This window comes from Vidua chalybeata, chromosome 4 (genome assembly GCF_026979565.1).
Source record: "Vidua chalybeata isolate OUT-0048 chromosome 4, bVidCha1 merged haplotype, whole genome shotgun sequence".
In the NCBI taxonomy this organism is placed as follows: Eukaryota; Metazoa; Chordata; class Aves; order Passeriformes; family Viduidae; genus Vidua; species Vidua chalybeata.
The window spans coordinates 30,720,917-30,740,886 of NC_071533.1; the positions used below are offsets into that span (position 1 = coordinate 30,720,917).

The following is a 19,970-nucleotide window of genomic DNA, read 5'->3' on the forward strand; positions in this document are numbered from 1 at the left end:
TCTTTCTGGCTCCCATTTCAACAAAGAACATAGTCCAGCAGTTAGGCTCAGTGCTAAATCACCTCTGCATATCCTCGTACTTCAGTATTAGAAGTGCTAAGAAGCATAGAGGAATTCAGGGTAGCGAAGAAAGTTTTTTACCAAAACATCATTTATTTGCAATGATTCTCTAGATGCTTCTTCAAGAAAGTGAAATAGATAGAGGGCAGCTAAAATATTTCCCCTTTCTCTAAATTTATTTTCCTGTTGTTTTTCCTTCATGGTTTGGTTAGAAATCAGCATATGGGAATGGGTGCTCAATGTATTACAGCATGTTAGAAGGTGCAAAGGAAAATAAAAGTTAACCAGGGTATTGTTAATACAATGCTCTACCTGGGCATTACAACAGTTAAATGCTGAAAGTTACTGATGTTATTCTTCTATCACTTGCTGTCATCAAGGACCAGCCAAGCCAGTTTATAATTAATGAACATGAATAGATATTAATTTTGTATTCCTATTCATAAAAAATTATTAACATATAATGGGAGTTCTTGCTGCTCCCTTAAATGAAAAATTATATGAAAAAACTTTTTAATTGTTCTAGTCTGAAGCTATCCAGAAATAAAAGCATCACAGAGAAAGAGAATTCATAAATTTATGAAATATTAGTAGAAGAGAAACATACCTTGCAGTACTAAAGACTTTTAGTAGAACTTTTCCTCTGAGTGTAGGTGCTAAAATTATGCGCTCTGTTGAAATCAGCTCAACTGCTTGAATGCGATCTGCTAATAAGAGCAGACTACCCCATGCTCCCGGTTGAAATAATCAGGTAAGAAATTTGCAATTACTTTATTACCCATTAGGGGAAAATCTAACTAATAAATGTTATTAAAATCTCAGAAATTTTTCTTTAAAAGCCAACAGGTCAGTAGAAATTTGAAGGTGGAAGTGCTGATGCTCTAAGAGGTGCTTGGGACTTGACCTTAGCTAATGGATGGTTACAGGGATGAACTAGTCTGGGTTGTGAAAGCTGATGACCTCCTGACTGCTCTAAGTCTGAGAATGTAAAACTTTTAGTCATGTAAGAAGCAGTAAAGGAACTAGAACCACAGCCTTGGCTTGAGGAGGGATGATGATGGCTTATTTAGGGATCTGTTTGGCAGGATCTCACAGGAGGCTGCCCTGGGAAGCAAAGGGACCTAGGAATGCTAGATGACCTTCACTGACATCCCCATCAAAGAACAAGAAAAGTCCATTCTGACACGTGTGTAGTCAAGCAAGTGGGGCAGGCAGCCAGTGTGCAGGAACAGGCTCTCCTGCTGGAGTTCAGAGAGTAGGCAAGCACAGAGATGGTGGAGAGTACTTGCACCATGGAGCAAAAACAGAGACATTACTCTACGTTGACTAAAACATGGAAGCATTTACTAAAGCCAAAGCTCAGCAAGACTTAAAGCTCATATGGGACTCAAATGGAAGTACACAGGCAGAAAGAAAAATGGGATCCTGCTCCTCAGGGGCCAGGTGACTTAGTGACACAGGACATGGAAAAAGCTGAGGTGCTTAATGTCCTTTTTTGCCTTTTTTTTTTTTTTGGTTTTTAATGGATGAGGTCTAGCCTCAGACACTGAAGCACTGAGGAGAAAGACAGAACGAGGAGCATTTCAGTTACTTGGACACAACTAAATCCACAGAGCCAAGCAGGGTGTTTCCCAGGAAGTGGGAGAAGGGGGTGATGGGAACCTTTAAGGTCAAAAAAGACAAACTAAGCCTTGCATCTGGGGCCAAATTACCTTATGCCAAGAGTACAGCCTGAGCCCCAGTGGTCAGAAAGCAGCTTTGCAGGAAAGCACCCAGTGGTGCCAGAGGAGAAGCAGCAGAGCATAAGCCAGCCATGGGCTCTCATAGCAGGGAATGCCAATGACATTGTGGGCTGTAGTAGATAAGAGTGTGCTCAGCAGGTTGATGGAAGGGATTGTTCCCCTCTGTTTGGCATGTGTGACACTGCAGCTGGGAGTGAGACAGCATCTGGAGCATCATGTTCAGTTTTGGGCTCCCCAGTGCAAGAAAGATGTGGACAAACTGGAGCAAGTCCAGGATTTGATGTGCAGCCAAGGATGCCATCGGTGTTTACACTAGAAAAGTTTATCCCTGTTAGTTTGAGTCAAGTAACTCAGTTAAACACATAATTAACCAAGTAAAACACAGCAGTCTATGATATACAGACCAGGTAAGATGATCTCATATTTCATGAATATAAAAGAAACAAAGGTAAAATGGAAAACAGCATACAATTTTTCTTACCCAGAATGAGAGACTTGAAACAGAAAATCATTTATCATCAGCCTGTGCCTTTAGTGCACCAATGGAGCAACTTAATGCCTAAATCAAATACTTTGGAAAAAATTAGAGATAGTAACCATCTTCTAAGTCACTGTTTAGAAACTATGTTCCTTAAATGAATGCTTGCATTGGCATGTCAGCAAGTGTCAGGAAGCTGGAGGAGACAGCTGGAATGCTGTAGAAGCTTGCCTTCTGTGGGATACAGTTCCCTATCTACTTGCCATGTTAACCATGATATCTTGTGCTTAGAGACACTGCCTAGTTAATTTCCATATATTAAAGCTTTAAATAAAGATTTGTATTCTAAAATCCAATGAAAACATTGAGGCTATTGTACTAAAATATACTTTATTAATACAAAATATTTTCTGTCATCAATAAACATATAGATAGGATCTATACAGATATATGTATATTCTTATACATTAATGTACATATTTTTATTTCTCAGCTCTAATTCTTCTATGAAATTTGTGTTATGCTGTAACATATGCAAATTTTTACAATATAACATTAAATGAAGCCCCCCAAATTTTATTACAAAAGTTAAACATATCAACTGTTTTCCCTTGTCTACAGACTTCAGCATCTTTTCCTAATTGAGAAGTTGTAAATTTGTGAGCTTCTCCTCATTCCTCTGAAAAATGTCACCCACATCTTCTCACTTCTGTCTTCTGTCAAAACCTTCTATCCAGTTATAGAAAGGCTTAAAGTCAATGAGGATGCAGCATTCAGTTCAGGAACAGGCACCTGACAAACTCTTCAATCTCTGCCACTAATTCTACCACACTTTTCATTTCCATCCCTCAAGTCAGCATAGGGACCTTCCTTGCTTCCTCTAGCTGGACACTGCAAAAATAAAGATCCAGATGATCCCTTTCTCACAGGCTGCCCTGTCTCATTCTCTTCAGGTCTGTTGTACAATAAACTCTGGTGCCTGCTACAAATTTTATCCTCCCATGATACTATAGTTGGAGTTTCTTAACAGACTAAACTCAAATTCAAGGCTCCAAGTGCTAAAAGCCCAGAGCACTAATGATGCACACCACCACCCCAATATGAAGGCCTGAAGTAATTTAGTATTTTCTCATAAAATCCAGGTGTGCCACTTTTGAATTGGCAATTCTTTTGCATTCTGCCAGGGCTGCAGTTCATCATCTCTCCTGCTGCTGTCTGTAATTTTACTGTGGCTCTTATGTGGGCCACTGAAGCTGCTCCGGCTGGGCATCTTTTCAGCTTCTTGAAGGATTCTGCTGGCAGTAGATTTTTATTCTTTTCTCCACTACTGCTGGAAAAAAATGCCTGGCCTGCCATGAGGGAACAGCCAGAGCCAGACCTGGAGCTTGTGAAAGCCCTGTATTCACCTATCTGCAATATGAATTTTCTCTGTATCTTGTATATTAATGTATGAAAATAACATTCTGCTTCCATACTCCTAGTGTTTTGTCATCTACCACCACAAGACAGACAACATCTCCTTACCATCATCCTTACCCCACAGCCTCCCCATATAATTTCTTCAAGAATTAACTCCTTAAGAGTGTTGTCTAATAACTTAAAAATAACCATTCTGCTACTTATTGGATGAAAAAAAAATGCCAGAGTCCAGCTTTATGTATCCTGGATATAAATTTTCACCAAAAACATATGACATAACATGGAATTTAGCAAAAGTAATTTAAATGTGGAATTAGAAAAAATATTACATTTTCTAAAGCAATGCAAATGAGTGAAAGGTTTATTTAAACTGTAGATCAAATAAATTAAAAAGAAATGATTTAACACCTATAATGGATTCAGTGAAAATCAGCTGATAACAAAAGAGCTACTGGCTATTGACAGAACTTTGTAAACGATCTGTTCTTTGGGAAGGCAATAAACTGCTTAGTAATTACTAAAATATGTGACTTTGCCAGGTGGTCTCCAGGGAGGACTCATTTCATTCCCATGGACAGCCTGCAACTTCTTTTGGCTCTTCTCAAGCTGTTCTCTCCTCATTTTGTTTTCCTGAGAATAAAAAGATGTGTGAAAAAAAGCCCTAACCAAAACAACCCCCTCTCCCACCCCTCAACAACAATTCTACTAACAGAAAAGTTACATTACTGTTATGCCTTTCTTGAAAAGAAAATGTGCAATGGAAATTTGCCTTTTGCAGCTCGGCACATCCCTTTTAGAGGCTCAGTCAGACATTGCACAACGCAACACAAGAGGCTGCACATTGGGTGTCACTTACAATTAGGGTGACTGTCTCAAGGATGGGCTGGGTTTGTGCACTGTCTAAACAAAAGCCCAACAGCAGGCCTACTGGATTAGGTATTGGTCTTGTAGGTAATTGGTCTCATATTAATTACTTCTTGTCTTTAGGAGGATACCTAAATCACAATGCAAAATATGTTGTTCTCATATAATGATGCATCATTGTAACTTTCTGTACTTATTAAATCACACTTGCCATGTATTAGAACAAACTGGGAATTAAGCAATTTAATTTTAAACAAAGATCTATATAATTTATGTTATAAGCACTGCAAAGTTCTAATTCTATTTTCTATTGTTTCAAACAGCAATGGGGCAATTAGGATGATGAGGGATGAGCAAGATACTTGCAACACTCTTTTTGTGTCTCATTAATGAATGATTTTCAAGAGACCTGTCATTCAAAAATTATGTTGCAATTAATCATAATTATTTTTGAATTTCTAATAAGTTCTATTCTACATAAAATAAGCATTCTTCTTTGCAAGGATGACTGCCATTTCACCCTCAAGAGGACCAGCATCTAAAGTGCATCTGCATTAGCAGTACACTGGTGAGCTCTCTATGAGTGCAAGTTTTCCTTGCAGGTTTGTGGTGCATACGGATGCACATTTCTTACTGACTTAAAAGTAGTTTTTTTATTGGTGGAAGCAAGGTTGGCCATATAGACCACAGCACAATTTACAATGCCTCCTGTGATGCGTGGATAAGAGGTCCTTGAGCCTTTCTCACACATGAACAGTACGTTCATTCCCAAGACCAACAACTAACAAACACATCCCTGGTAGTAAAGATCCAGTGTGGGTATGCCCACTTAAAACCATCATCAGCTATGCCACATTCAGCCTTGGTTCATTCATTGTTTGCAGCCCATCAGCCAGCATTTTGAAGCATCCATAGAAGTTTTGTATTTTCACATGTATGATCTGCATTGCAGTGAAAGTACTGGTGCTTGAGGACAGCTGTAACATAGCTGATACTCTCATATAACCCATGATCCTATTCCTCTGATGGACACTGTATATCCACAAATTCCCAAGATGCAGGCAGTGTTTCCTTCTTACTCATATGTGAGCAGGGAAACAGTGAGGTAACTGTGGCTGAGGGAGTAGACTGAAAAAGGGGTGTGGAAGCATTACTGTAAGAAAGAGAGCTTGAGTGAAGTTTTCTCCTGTTTTACACATATATGTGTCCAAAAATTGTACAAAGCAAAGCAACACACTGAAATATCAACCCTATCAATACGATTTTAATCTGTGCCCTTCAGCTCTTTGTCAATATAAACCTGAAGAACCAATTCAGTTAGGAACATCTGGTCTAGCTAAACAAACACACAATAATTTAATGTCATTACTAATAAGGTTGATTAAAAGCAGCAAGGTTTGCATGGAAAAGGAATGCCCCTTCCTCAAATAAGCAATATAAAAGTTCATCACAGTCTAATAAAAAATAGTATCTCTCTGTAAAAACTGTATCTTTCTGATCACATGGAGTAATTGAGACAAACTAGGCTTGCAGTACTGTGACATCCTGACTCTTCTCATCCTTCACTTTTGCTTTCTTTCTCCTTCCATAGAGATTTTGTCAGATGAACATAACTAGTGGCTTTGGGTCTTTAGAACAAATCCAAGATATTCTAAAATTCTTCAAGGGAACTGTTTAGTACCCTAAGAGAAAAGTAGTCTGCATTATCAGTAATATTTTTCAAAAAAGACATCAGGATATGTGAAGCAGTACACAATGAGCCTGGGAAGAACATGCTCTAATGGAATACATACATGATACATGCTCCTGTATCTATAATCACAGAATTATATTGTACAAAGATATGTATACCATCAGGACAGGTAAGTGAAAACTCATTAAAAGTAAGACTTTTTGCAGCAGTATTGCAAGCATTAGAGAAATTGCATGTTACAAAGAAATGTGCCTATTTTATGTTTATCAAGCACTCTCTACTGAATACATGTTACACAAAACAGACTCAAGTATGAAAAACCACAACCAAAAATAAAGCATACAACCACCCAGGAAAGGAACAAAAGTTGCTTTGGATTTTTTAACTGTGCTTCAGTTTTGAATGTTTGGGTTTGAAGATCCAATTTTCATTAATAAATCCCAGTGACAAGGAGTCTTAAGTTACTTTACCTGTTTTTAAAAGATTAAATTCAAAGTAAAGATCTACTGGCCTCCTCCCGGTCTTCAACACACACAAAGTTTTATGTTCTTGTCGTAGTTACAGTGCAAATTCTCACAAGACAAAATTGATAAAAATATTCCATGGAATAATAAACAAGATGTTATTTGCACTAATTGAAGAAGAGTAACAGAAACAGTGAAAGGTTAAATCAATAACTGTAGCTTGTCTTACACTAGATCAACTCAACTGTATGACTTGATTTCTATGGACGTTTCCTACTCAATAGCCTAGGAAGATGAATATATTTTTCACTTATCAAATTCTGGGAAGAATACATTCTTTAGCAGTATGACTGCCACACAGAAACTGAATTTTAGATATTACAGAAGACTGACAACATTTAAGAGGAGTAACAATAGCAGCCTCATTTCTAACCTATTGCAATGACAGGCCATGAAAATTGCAATTTAGAAAGTATTTTCAGAGAGATCTTATGAAATTGATGACTACATGAAATTAATAACCCACTTCAGCTATTTCTAACCCAGAAAAGCAAAAAATCCATGGGACTTTTCCAGTACATCCTTTCTTGATGTTTTTAAACAGCCTAAAATAGATATTGCACATATTCAAATTCAAGGTAAAATGTCAAACTTCTTCTAAGGCTTTTAACATTACTATGCTGGTCTTCAAGAACTATTTGAGAGCAGCCTTACTTTTCAGAAGCTCATGGTAGATTGATTCTGATCACAGAAAATGGACAACATTAACTTATCTAGAGATGATACTCACTTCTATCCACAGTAAACAGGTATCAAGATTAATATCTCAGAAATAATGGAAACTAAACTGATCTGTCATTATCAACTTTCCATGTGATTCTTGTCCACATTCCACTCCTCAGAACAAGTGCGTGTCAATGGCAAGTGTCAGACACCGGTATTATGCAATAAGTAAAAAATCATCATTTATCAAGATAGATTGGCTTGAAGATTTCTTGGTGAGTAGCAAGAATAATAGGAAAGCAAATGATAGGAAAGAAACAAAATAATCAGAAGCTTGAATTTCCAGGCAATACTAAAGCATCTCACCTCAAGATTATCCTTTTTATGTCAGTATTTTACAAGTGCTAATAGCCTTTTCCAGGGCATTTATTTCAGGCTTAAAAAGTAATCTTCTCTATCCACTTATGCTACCAAACATTCACACAATGACCTCTAAAAGCAGAAGTAACAGAACTTCCATTAACATAAAAGCAGAATGTTTCTTCTATTTTAGAAGAACTACAATGAGATTTTTATGTCTGTTTTACCCATGCATTATGGTCAACACCTGCTTCAGGAAAGCTGAGGATGAATGTACACATTTCTTTCTGCTGAATGTTAATGAAAACATATTACAATACTTCCTACTATATCACTCCTATTTTATTTCCCTTTAAAAAATCCTTTTAATTGAAAGAATACTTTTAAAAGGCTTCCAGATTCTGCCCTCAGATCAAATGCCTATCTATCTGCAGGCTGATGTCACATGAGTTCCCTTGGTAATGCAATGTCAACTTTACAGTGTTTCTTTCCTGCGGTTCACTAATGGTCTGTATTTTTTCTGTAACTGTACAAAGTGAGGCAATATTCTGTCCTAAAATGATGACAGAGCCATTTCCCAATATGCTTTCTCAAATAAAGGTGTGTAAGTTCAAAAAGCACAAATTCTGAAAGTAAAAAATGTAAAGACTGGGCACGAGACACATCAGTCAACACTTGCACACAGACACTGAAAATGGGATCATTTTAGAGGTACCTCTGCCAACCAGTTCAGTACTTATCCCATCCTACACTTGCTTATTTCTCATGTAGGCACATGTATATCTAGTTAGATCTGGTCTTTCCCCCAACTACTAAAATTTTTATTAATAATCCCACTTAAGTGATCACCTCAGGAATTCACACACAATTTGAATGGGAGAGCCTGTGTTAGGCAGCATCTTTCACTCCCAAATAAAGGGATAATTTTTTTACCTTCGTACAGAGTCCAGGACAGCAAGGAAGTCAAATGTACAATGAGAAGTAACATTCTTGCTTTGGTACAACTAAGCTGATTAGGATAGTCTCAGCAGAGCATACCAGGGCATTAGTTACTGCTCAAAGCATAGTACTCCCTACCTTGGCAATCAGGAATATTGACCAAGCAAGAAATAACCTAAGATCAGACATTAATCATTTGCTAAACCGAGCTGAAAATCTCTTGACAATGGAAACCAGAAAAAACCCTTCTTATCAGTGATTACAGAAATGAGAGGTATTTTAACAGGGGACCAGGTCAAACATCTTAAAAGATATAAACCTAAGACTAAAAAAGTTTGGAAACAGAGAGAAGGGAAAACATGCAGACTCTTGCTGTTTTGTGCAACTGCATATTTCTGCGTTTGCCAAGTAAAGGATGATTGTCCTCTCTAAATCCTCTCTAAACCTGTCCCACAGCTGCCTGATTCAGCTCTCATCTATCTGCCTCCCCCTCCTAAAAAAAAACCAAAAAACAAAAAACAAAAAAAAAAAAAACCAAAAAAAATCAAGCTATTGACACTAAAGAAGAATTCCTGTAAGGACCATAATCCAGCTGGGTTGCAAGATCCCGTTCTTAAAATTAAAACAGGTTCTTCTTTAACTGGCAAGTCACATACCTTTAAGAAAACAACATGCTAAGAATATTAGTGATCTCTCTACCAGTTTGTCTTTCTGAAGCAAGGAAAAATAACCCAGCGTATTTTTGGGACTAGAGCACTGGATTAATTTACTTCTTTACAACAGGGACACTGCTGTGAGAAAAATATAATTGGGAGCATCAGAATTCCACCCTTTCTTGCAAATGGAAATCATCTTGAACCTCATTACAAGTGCTTTTATCAATTGTGTGGTCTCCAAGTCTCCATTTTCAACACTTCCTTGAATGTAAATGCATTGATTGTTGCAGCTGGCAATGCTGTTTGACTTTGCAGGTTTTGTGCTCTGGCTAATTGGCCCTTCAGAGATGGTTACTCCTGATATGGAATGGCAAAAAAATGAAGCCTAATGGAAATAGGAAACTCTGTGTAGGTAGAGAGAATATATTTTCCATGTATGCCAGATATTAACTGCACTGTACTTAAGCAACATTTTGCTCACAAGTTCAAGGGGAACAAGCGATGCAATGTTGCCACCGTCTGGCCTCTCATAACAGCACAACACCCCATGAGTATTACAATACTCAAGTGCTCACAGTACATCAAACGTTTTGACTTTGACAAAAGGCCAAAAAAAAAAAAAAACCCAAAAAAAACCCAACCCAACCAAACATACCAGCCATCTTTCATATTCCTCCATAGCCTTTAAACTTTTTTCTTCTTTTTTTGCCTGTTGTATTTCTCGCTTTCTTTTCTCTAGGAATTTTTCTACTTTCTTCTTTTTTATATATTCTTCCTTCTTTTCATTCCTACGTAGTGAGAGGCAAGAGCAAGAGGTCATCATGTACAGACTAAGAGCTGCATCTGTGACCAGTTAAGTAAATTGAGTCAAAATACATATTTTACACTTTTAATAGAAGATTGAGAATATGTATTTAAAATCTTCCATGTTCATTTTTATACATCACCAAGGTATAAATGAATTTACTACTCTATCTATTATGACATCACCTTTTCTGTACTTTGTTCTCCCTTATTTAGTGCTATTAAAAAAAAAAGCATTCTGAATTTCTGTAGGTAACTGTAAGTTGTGCATTGTATGTGAGAACTCTTGGCTTGTAAAACTAATATAGAATATCTCCAGCAGATACATCTCATTTCCTTCTTACTTCATCTGCATTCCTACATTGTATTCCATGAAACTTTAAAGATTTACCTTCCCTCCTATGGCTTAGTAATGAAGCATGAAAATAACCATGTAAGGCACAATACTACTCAATGAATTTTCTCATTTGCAGAACTCTGCCTGGGCTAAGTTAATATACTCTTGGGGAGGAAAGCAACTAAATTAATAAACTGAAGGGAGCTGCACAGCTGGTTTTCACTGTTAGACATTGTCTCCATTGGGAAGGAAGAGTCTGATCCCAAGCATTCCATTGTCTTCCAAGTACAAGCACATCAAGCATTTGCAGAAGACCTATTACACTTATAAGCAAGGATTTTGGAAGCTATGAAATAGCAAACACAGTGGAGAAGTACCATTTTTCAACTGCTGATACACTGACTCTCCTCTTCTCTGCAACTAGGTCCTCTTCTATCTTCTTCCTCATTCTTTCACACTGTTTTTCCTTCCTGCTTTGCTCTCTTAAATATTGCACTTTTCTTTCTTTCCATTTTTTGAATGCCTAAAGACAACCACAGATCCATGAAAAATCTTACCTCTCACCTTTCTGTTAATACTCCATTAGTCTAATCTGCATTATTTTTTGTAATTTCTACACATTCTAAATTTAGAATATTCACTTGTAGAATTGCTCAGAAGTGGGTATCACTATACCTAAAAAGAATCTGATTTTTCCAGTAGGTAATAGTTAATTGCTAATGTATGAAGTTTATTTTACACTCAGTTAATAGACTTCAAATATAGAAGCCTGTTTGTCTGGAGGTGTAAACATTACATATTTCTTACAGAACAAAACCTAATACATGTCTCCTTCAAAAACTAAGCATCTCTAGATTTAAGATTCTCATTCATTTCCATCTCTTTCTGGATTAACCAAAAGTATTTTTACCATCTCCTGAGCCACATTCAAATACACACTTAGGTACATATTTCACATCACCGCTTGTGCTGCTTCTGTTTTTTCCTTCTTCTGTTCTGCTGGTTTCTTTTCCTCAAGTTCCTCATGCTTTTTTTTTTCGCTTAACTTTTTTGCTTCTTTCTCCTTCTTTTTTTTCCAGGCTTCATAACATGCAATTGATTCTTCTCTTTTAAGTGCTTCTTTCTAGATTGGAAATAAAAGTCTACATTTAAATCAATTTCAGCATAAAATTCTAAGTGAAATAATAAGCTTTAAACTTATTGCTAAATGGAGCAGTAAAGAAACAGACACTGATTTGCTGACAATGTTCCAAGTATTACAATTAAATTTTAAGCATATACAGGGTTATTTTCTATGCCCATTTTTAATTTAATTGAATGAGACTAACTGCTCCTGCAAAATATGTGTAGAAGGATATGAAATGCATGTTAAGTGCTTAGAAGTGAAACATATTAAGTACTTAAAAGCCAAATCAAAGAATGTGCATGATACTATTCAAGACAGAGCCCTTTCTAGGTAAGCATCTCTTGAGGCAGGGAGTGAACGCCTCATGTTCTCATGCACAAAACAAAACTTGGCACCTTAGGGTTGAGCATCCCAAGGTCTCTGTAAACTAACTTGAAAATTAATCTAGGAAGCACATCTCTAACACACCTTATATAAATGTGTAGGGAAGCATTGGACAGACACTGCTTACCACAACCATAACATGTAGGACATGCCATTTGTTGTTTCACATCACCTCATGCTATTTGGAGAAAACCAGATACCTTACAACAGCAGAGGGATGCACTTAGGCAGGAAAAACACTTCAAAGAGTCAACTTTGAGTTTGTCAATTTCTTTTTAAACAACAATGTAAACAAACCTTTTCAGTATTGTTCCTTAGAATTTCGGCTTTTTCCCTTTCACTTCTCTTTAATTCCAGTAAAAGCAGCTTTTTCCTTTCCAACCAGTTCTGTAAGAATCATTAAAATATTTTTAAGTCCTTTTAAGGTATAAGTAAAGAGCAGCAGCAATGACCACCAAAATTACTCTCAGTTCTTCCATGTGCTAGTTAAATAAGCATCCCATGTGGAAAACTAAGATGTCACCACATGAACATTGTCATCAAAAAATTTAAAGTTCTAAAATCACAGCTATAAAATCTAAAAAAGTTTAAAGATATTTTAAAAAATATCTTCTTAGAAACACCAACAAAAATGTAAGCATTAATCAAAATTAAACAGAAGAATGGAATAAAGGTTCTTATCACTTGGTATATAGGAATATTATTTACATTTGTTTGTCTCTTGAAAATACCTATAATTAAAGAGACTAAAATCCTACTGGGAAAAGTGAGACTTCAGGCAGCCATAAAAGGTTATGAGCCATCTGCAGAATTAGGCTTAAATTTTCAAGAATTTACTGCATATTTGGTATGCAGCTCAAAGATAAAAGCATCCTAAATGAAGACTATTCTACCTTCAAAAACTGTGAAGACAATATAAATATGTATTTCAGGGTCTAAAACTAGGTTTAGGACCATAACAAATATTAAAAACACATACCAATATGAATGGCACATGTGTTAATGAGAGTTTTTCTCAAACAGATTAGCAAAAATTTGTCGAAACCCAGAAAACAATTGTTGCAAAACTCTACAAAGAATTTACATATATTATTCTTCTGGAAAGAGTAGAGGATTTGTTATCACTTTTCCTGAATGGCATTTGAATAGAACATTTCAGGGAAAAAACCAAACAACTGTAAGTAGACACTTACTTATGTTAAGAATGAAGTAGAAATAATGGAAAATATGTGCCTGAAAATAGTCTGAAACAATAAATTATAAACCACATAAAAACATTATGTCCCTTTCACTGAGCTTTTTGTTCATAATATGAGAAAAAGGCATAGCCAACAGAATAAAAGGATTACTATACCTGTAAGCCAATGAAACGAATATAGTAAAAAATATTGATTTCAAGAAAATATGAGTTCTTGACTCCTGTATCAGGACCCTTATATGCACAATTTTGTTTGTTGGTTTGTTCATTTTTAAAATCTACCTGAAAAACAGCTGCCCTTAAATTATCTACTTCGTTGAATTCTGGACTTTTCTTCTGCATGCATTTATCCTCCAACACCTTTAATGATCCCAGATACTGAGATGAAACAGGTGAAGTTGATGGAACAGCTTTCCCCTTTCTCTTTAAATGCACAGAAGTTGTAGACCTAGGAAAATACCACGACACAAACACATTAATGAACTTTCCTTTTACTGTAGCTCATACCAAACAGTGTTCCTCTTATTTCAGTGCATACCAAAAGTTACTGTGTTTTTTTCTTTTTAATATGCACTTGACTGGGGACTGGAGAGAAAAGGAGAAAGAACTTACCTCTCCTAAGTTTACAAATTACTTACACTTTCATCTAAAAAACAGCTCAAAGCCTGTAAAGACTCCAGTAACACACTCATCACAGACACTGGCAAAAGATCTGGGAGTCTGATCTGACATGAACCTGAGCAAGGATCATAACAAGATGCCACATGCACTAGACTTTTTTCCACAGCTGGTCAGAGGTTGTCAGCAGCAAAGACAATGCTGACAGAAAATGAGAGAGGAGCAGCATTGTCGGGGCGCTTACAGGCATCTTAAATGGCTCAGAACAATGCTTGGCATTCTTCTCTTACCTGTCAGATAAAGAAGCCTTTGGGTTTTGTAGAACTCTCTCCTTTGTTTCACTTAGTTTCTAAGAAACACAGAGGAAAAGTAAAGCTACAGAGTCTCTTAAGCAACAGATCAGGATGAAACAGGTTTTTACAAGGTAACAAGGACACTGAGAATCTTGACTTCCAAGTCAAGATATTCCATGGTCTCATGATTTTATAAAAACAGGCAAGAAAGACAGCCTAATAAAGAGAGGGCATAGTACAGGATAAGAAAGTAAGGAGAGAAAAAAACCCCAAAAAAACCAAAAAAAAGAAAGCCTCCAAACCAACCAACCAACCAACCAAACTTACAGAATGACTGTATCATTTTGGAATGGCAGCTAGGAATGTTCATTTGTATTATGTAAAAATACAGTCAATAGTTCAGAAATAATAGAAAGTAAAAAGAGCACAGCTGGTTTATTCTATAAATACTCTTTTAAGTCTTTTGAATACTTAGCTTTAATAATTACACGTAGCTACATTCTTTTTAGGATAAAGAGTAGAGTGCTTTGCATCCTATCCATTATTCAGGTCACACACAGATTCCATCCTCTGCCAACACACAGCTCACTGGTATTCAGCTATCCTCACAACAGATATTTGACATTTTCACTTTGAGAAGGGTACTTTCTTAAGGCTGGAAAACACATTTCAATACCTTTATCTGACTTAAGTAATTTGTGGAAAAGGTATTCCTTACATCTTTCATAATGCTATACAGAATTTGTAAGAGCCTCGGCTTTAGAAACCAGATATAAATTGTCAGCTTTACACACAGTATTCTACACACTTAAGATACCAACAGCAACTTTACAAAACTCTCCACTGAGCTTCTAGGACATTGTTCCAAACAAGGGTAAACTGTGTATGAGCAACACCTTGACAGAGTTCTTGGACGTGTTTTTTGCCTCCCCATGCTCAGATTGATCATTCACTGACACCTCCTGCATTGTATCAGTTATTGTTTGCTCTTCTGTTATTCTCATCATTCCATCTGAACTGTCAACAGAAGAGGAATTCCTACCACTGTCCTCCAGTCTCAAGTCACTGGTGCTGACAGTCTTCTGATCTTGATCTAAAGGGAGAAAAAAGATTGAGAGAACACATTAACAAGAACTTCATTGTTTTTGGGTATTGTTTTTTTCTGTACAAAATATATTTCTAGAAAAACTATCCATCTATGACAATTGTTAAATTTTTACTAAATTTTATATAGTATAATGTATTTTCTGTATGCCTCCTTCTAAGAACTATATACGAATAAGAGCAGTATTCACTTGTACTTTCATGTAAGAATGGAGTAGCCACTGAAGCTTGAACTAATGTTAGCAAATGTGAGAGCAAGACAAAGGCAAAATTTTCCATCTGCCTTATCGGCTCTAGTGCAGAAACCAAGAGCAAGAATCATTGCAGTCACAGCAAGAGCTCTTCTGACATCTAGCAGACTTCTAATGAAGCATGCCAGTTAACACTCTGGGTAACAAATACTGCTTTCATTGTATACTGTTCTTCAGGGGTGTGGGGCCTGTGAGGGAATAACTGGAAAGTTCCACAGTAAGGATTTAAAGAAAACTTCACCTCAATCTGAATGTTTGCCTAAGTGGTGAAATTGTTATTTATGAAACACATTATTAGTAAGACTTAAAAAACATGTTCATCAGATTTTAACTGCCAGTGATGCAGAGATCTTAATTTGTAAAACAATTCAGACAGAAGCCAAAAAATGCCCAAATAAAACCAAATTAGAAGTCTTCCACAAATTTCTGATGGAATTCTTTAGAAAAATAGAATTTTTGAATGACAAATTAACTCCAAATTACCTGAAGAAAGGAACATTAATGCCCATAATCAAAGAAATTTACCACGATGAAGGTAAGTTCAAGGTAATAAGAATTCTTAATTTACTGACTTCTAACCAATAATGCAGTGTGTCACTGCACTACTTTGATTCACATGAAGAACAGGAGTAGTTCAACTTCTTTTCTGCTAGTCTAAAACTACACAGGCACACCAGCCAGGAAGAGAGGTGTTTGCACATTCACATACCTTTGATGGCACTTTGGTGCCATCATGTGGAAAGGAAAAATGAAGCTGATACCTTTAATGATGCTCTATCAATTTCAAAGTTGCAATCTTCCGTCACAGGTAATGACCAGCCATAAACTTATCTCAACATCAAACAGGACAAATTCCTCTCATATTAAGAATTCCATAAAAATAGTAAGTCTTTTGACACATACAGTTGATTCCAAATTCAGCACTGCATATTAAAAATGAATTAGCTATTCTTATACTGAAGTTTGGGGCGTTTATGTGTGTGACTATACATCCAAACTGTGTCAGCGGACACAATGTGAATGCAGCTTTCTGTGCCATGCACAGAGGAGGCATCTTGGCAGCCCTCATGCCCTCCATGCACATGCACTGATGGACAGCTGGACTTTAGGGTCCTAAACAGCTGTTTTTCATCTTCTAAAAGGAAAAGGCAAACAGGAACCTCCTGCTCTTGGCCCACACTGGTTCAGTTTACCCCCTGAGCATACAGAGTTTGTGTATCTTTAGAAGCTTTGGCAGTGAGCCAAAGCAGATTATCGTTAACACAGAAAATAACCCAGATTGAAACACTTTAAAATACTGTAACATGGCTAGGCAGCAACAACATTAAAATACTTTCTTTTCACCTGATAATGAAGCATTTCCTTTTTTGTGCATCTGAGGCTTTGCTTTTGGTTGGTTTTCCTCTTGATTTCTTTTTTCATGCAGTTCATTAATAGGCAAGTCATCACTTTCACTATTATCATGCAGTACTTCTTCATTATTTTTTCTGTCATTATCCTCATTTTGACCTTCCAAACATCCTTCTTCACCATCTTTTCTGTCATTCTGTATGTGCTCACCTTCTAAAACCATTATTTGCTGAAGCTTCTTTTCATGAAAGGATAAATTCAAGTCATCAACAGCTTCATTTGCCAAATCTACTGCTTTTTGTAAAGCATCATAATTCAAGATAGGACTCCCAGCAACAGATCTCTCAGTGCTTGTAGAACCTGAATTACTTTCAGCGAGTTCTTTCCCAATATCTGCAAAGAGCACATTACCAAGTTGTATTTGATACAAGTGGGAAAAAATGCAACACAGAATCTGTATCTTCTATAACTTAACACTATTTTTCATGTAGCACCCTCCTGATTTGTTTCTGAGCATTTCTCTTTCTGTGCCTCTGATCTCTGCAAAGCCACCAAACTACAGACTTATTCTACTTCCTTTCCTGTTATCTCTTTTCCTGGACACAATCCAAAGAAAAATATTCACTCATTAATTATTTTCTGCCATGCAATTTAAAGTCCTTCTGAAAAAAAAAGTGCAAGCAAGTCATCAACAACAAAGCTGGGCACTTTTGGTATTAGAACCTACCCTCCCTTTCCGTCTCTTCACTTCTGCCCCATTTAAAGTCTACTAGAAGACACTCAAAGAAAGTATCTTCTACAATGCCAAGGTTCACATGTTTAACAAAAATATTTATCTTCCTCTAGCCTGTTATTGCTAATTGACCTAATTTTGGAGCTCAAATGCTTGAGCAAGGTGACAAAAGAATGTCATGATTGCAGAGTAATGCATTTATTGCTAGAGAGCTTTTTTTCCTAAATCTTGTCAGCACAGGGAAACCAAAGCATCCCACAAACTGTTAAAAGATGTTTCAGGTGACAATGAAAAAGAGGCCACAAAGGAAATCCTTTTAAAAATACATTATCATATTTAACATTCCTACTTTCCTTAACATTTAGTGCCATACCAGGAAGGAAGAAGAGTCATTTGGCCAATCTTGTCAGACTAAGCATAAACATTAGCAAACATCAAATGCATCCTGCTCCAAGAAAACCTACCAGATCAAACTTATTTCTGGTTTACATAGTCTGCCAGTAAAGTGTGTCCTGCAGCCCTTATTCACTGATTGTACAGACTGGGAAATCAGTAAGAAAAAAACACTGCCTTTCTCTCTGCCCATGCCTACTTTCATTTACAGTACTGTGCACTACTGTCTGATCCAGGTGTCAAGTAAACAAGATGACTAGGGAGGAGAACTGGGGACCACAACGCTAGGGACCAGTACAGACTGTGTATGGTCTAGCAGGCTGGCACCTCTGTTGATTTCATTGGGAATTCTGCTGCTAACTTGGCAGAGGAGGACAGTGCTTTAGAAGTTGTTAAAATATGAAATCTTGGAACACTAAATCATATCGACACATAAAGACTGCCTAGGACCTAGTAATGAGTTAAGAAAGGAAGAAGAGAAGGAAAAATATTTAATTTTGTTTTACCATTTAACATGCCATCTTCATCACTTTCAAAGTCGTCTGAATATTCATCTTTTTCCTTGCTTGTTGCATAATCAGAAATTGCTTCCTGCAGCTCATCCTGAAATGGCTTCACAAAAAATTTTTACAAAAAAGGGAGGATTCACTTGTTCAAGTTCAGCACTAATTCTCCCCTCCCACACATACGTAAGTGAAACTGAGCAACAGAGTTTAATTGACAATTACACTGAAGCATAGTGCATCTATTCTATCTCCACTCCCATAACATATCTGCATAAAAAAAAAAAAGTCCCCAAATCTCCATATATTTATTTATATTTCTTCTTCATAAGAAATCTATCTTGCAAGTCCCTTTTTCATTTTTGGGCACTTATGATGCATCATGATGTGACACTTCTCCTCTTTTGTATGTTTTGATCGGCAAGAGCACAAGAGGAGGGTCTATGAGAACAGGCGCCGCACAACAAGAGCCTGAAGCAGGTGGCAGGTCCAAACCAATGGAAGAAGTTCACATATTTTGGACTCTCTGCTGAAGGACATCACGGACACCAATACATTTACGTGATTCTGAAGGGCACGGGCCTTAATTACAGATTGTAAACACATAAAGAAATGAAGCAGTATCTCCAGATTCCGGACCCTGACGCACAAACCACGAGGAGCAGTGGTTCGTCACGGGCCTTGGGCGCCTCCCGAGCACCTGCTGGTGGCCGGGCTGCTCCTTCATGCCGGCTGTCAGGGACGGGGCAGCCTGCTTGCCGGCTTTCATTTCCAAAGCAACGCGGATTTTTGTGCGTGTGCTGCCTGTAACAGCGAGTTAACGTACTCCCAATGGCAGAAACCTGTCCGCAGGCCCCGCTCCCCAGCGTCGGCTTTCCCCTGCCCTGCTCCTGCCGTGCCCTGGCCCGGCCGCCGCCGCTCACCTGCAGCCCGCAGCCGGCGGTGCCTCCCCCCGCCATGCCGGAGGTGTCTCGCTGCCGCCTCGCAGCGCCCGCGGCCGCCGCCAAGCCCTCCGAGAGCCCTGGCAAAGGGCCTCGGGAAAAATCCCCGGCGGAGAGCCCCGGGAAGGAGCCCCGGGCAAGAGGCGCGGGCCGGGCCCTGCCGGTCCCGCCCCGTCGCCCGGCAACGGCCGCGCCGGCGATCGCCTTCGTTAGTCGGGAATTGCCTCACGTCGCCGCAGCGCCACTTCCTCAGCCGGGCCAAAGCCGCGCTGCCAGGATGTATTATCCTGTATTATCTGCCGGGATTTATTATCGATGTCCCTATCCTGCAGATAACCCCGTTCCCACAAGGAGCACATCCATACATCCATGACACTCGTACCTGGGCTGACACACGGTTGTCAGCCCCACTCTTGCAGTCAGGTAATTGTCCAAAACCTTCCTTCTTGGGATGTGAGCGCTTTACGAAAGAAACATACTCACTTCAGTGCTTTCTGGAATACAGATCTGATAGCACCTGTGTGTTAGTTTAAATCA

General features: G+C 37.9%; 1 protein-coding gene across 1 annotated transcript; it reads right to left on the bottom strand.

The window, feature by feature from the left end:
• Positions 1–2,695: 2,695 nt before the first annotated feature.
• MAP9 (microtubule associated protein 9) lies at positions 2,696–19,494 on the bottom strand. The gene is made up of 11 exons (XM_053941485.1): positions 19,416–19,494; positions 18,496–18,601; positions 16,858–17,256; positions 15,055–15,251; positions 14,156–14,214; positions 13,530–13,695; positions 12,347–12,436; positions 11,501–11,662; positions 10,917–11,062; positions 10,054–10,186; positions 2,696–4,329 (listed from the first exon to the last, which is right to left on the bottom strand). The coding sequence occupies exons 1-11, from the start codon at positions 19,449–19,451 to the stop codon at positions 4,207–4,209; spliced, it is 1,617 nt and encodes a 538-aa protein (XP_053797460.1). The 5' UTR covers positions 19,452–19,494; the 3' UTR covers positions 2,696–4,206.
• Positions 19,495–19,970: the final 476 nt, after the last annotated feature.

Coding starts and splice junctions, on each gene's coding strand:
- MAP9 (XM_053941485.1), bottom strand. CDS start 19,451: ATGGCGGGGGGAGGCACCGCCGGCTGCGGGCTGCAG. Junction 18,602..19,415: donor CCGCCGGCTGCGGGCTGCAG/GTGAGCGGCGGC, acceptor TTTTTTGTGAAG/CCATTTCAGGATGAGCTGCA. Junction 4,330..10,053: donor AGGAATATGAAAGATGGCTG/GTATGTTTGGTT, acceptor TTTTATTCTCAG/GAAAACAAAATGAGGAGAGA.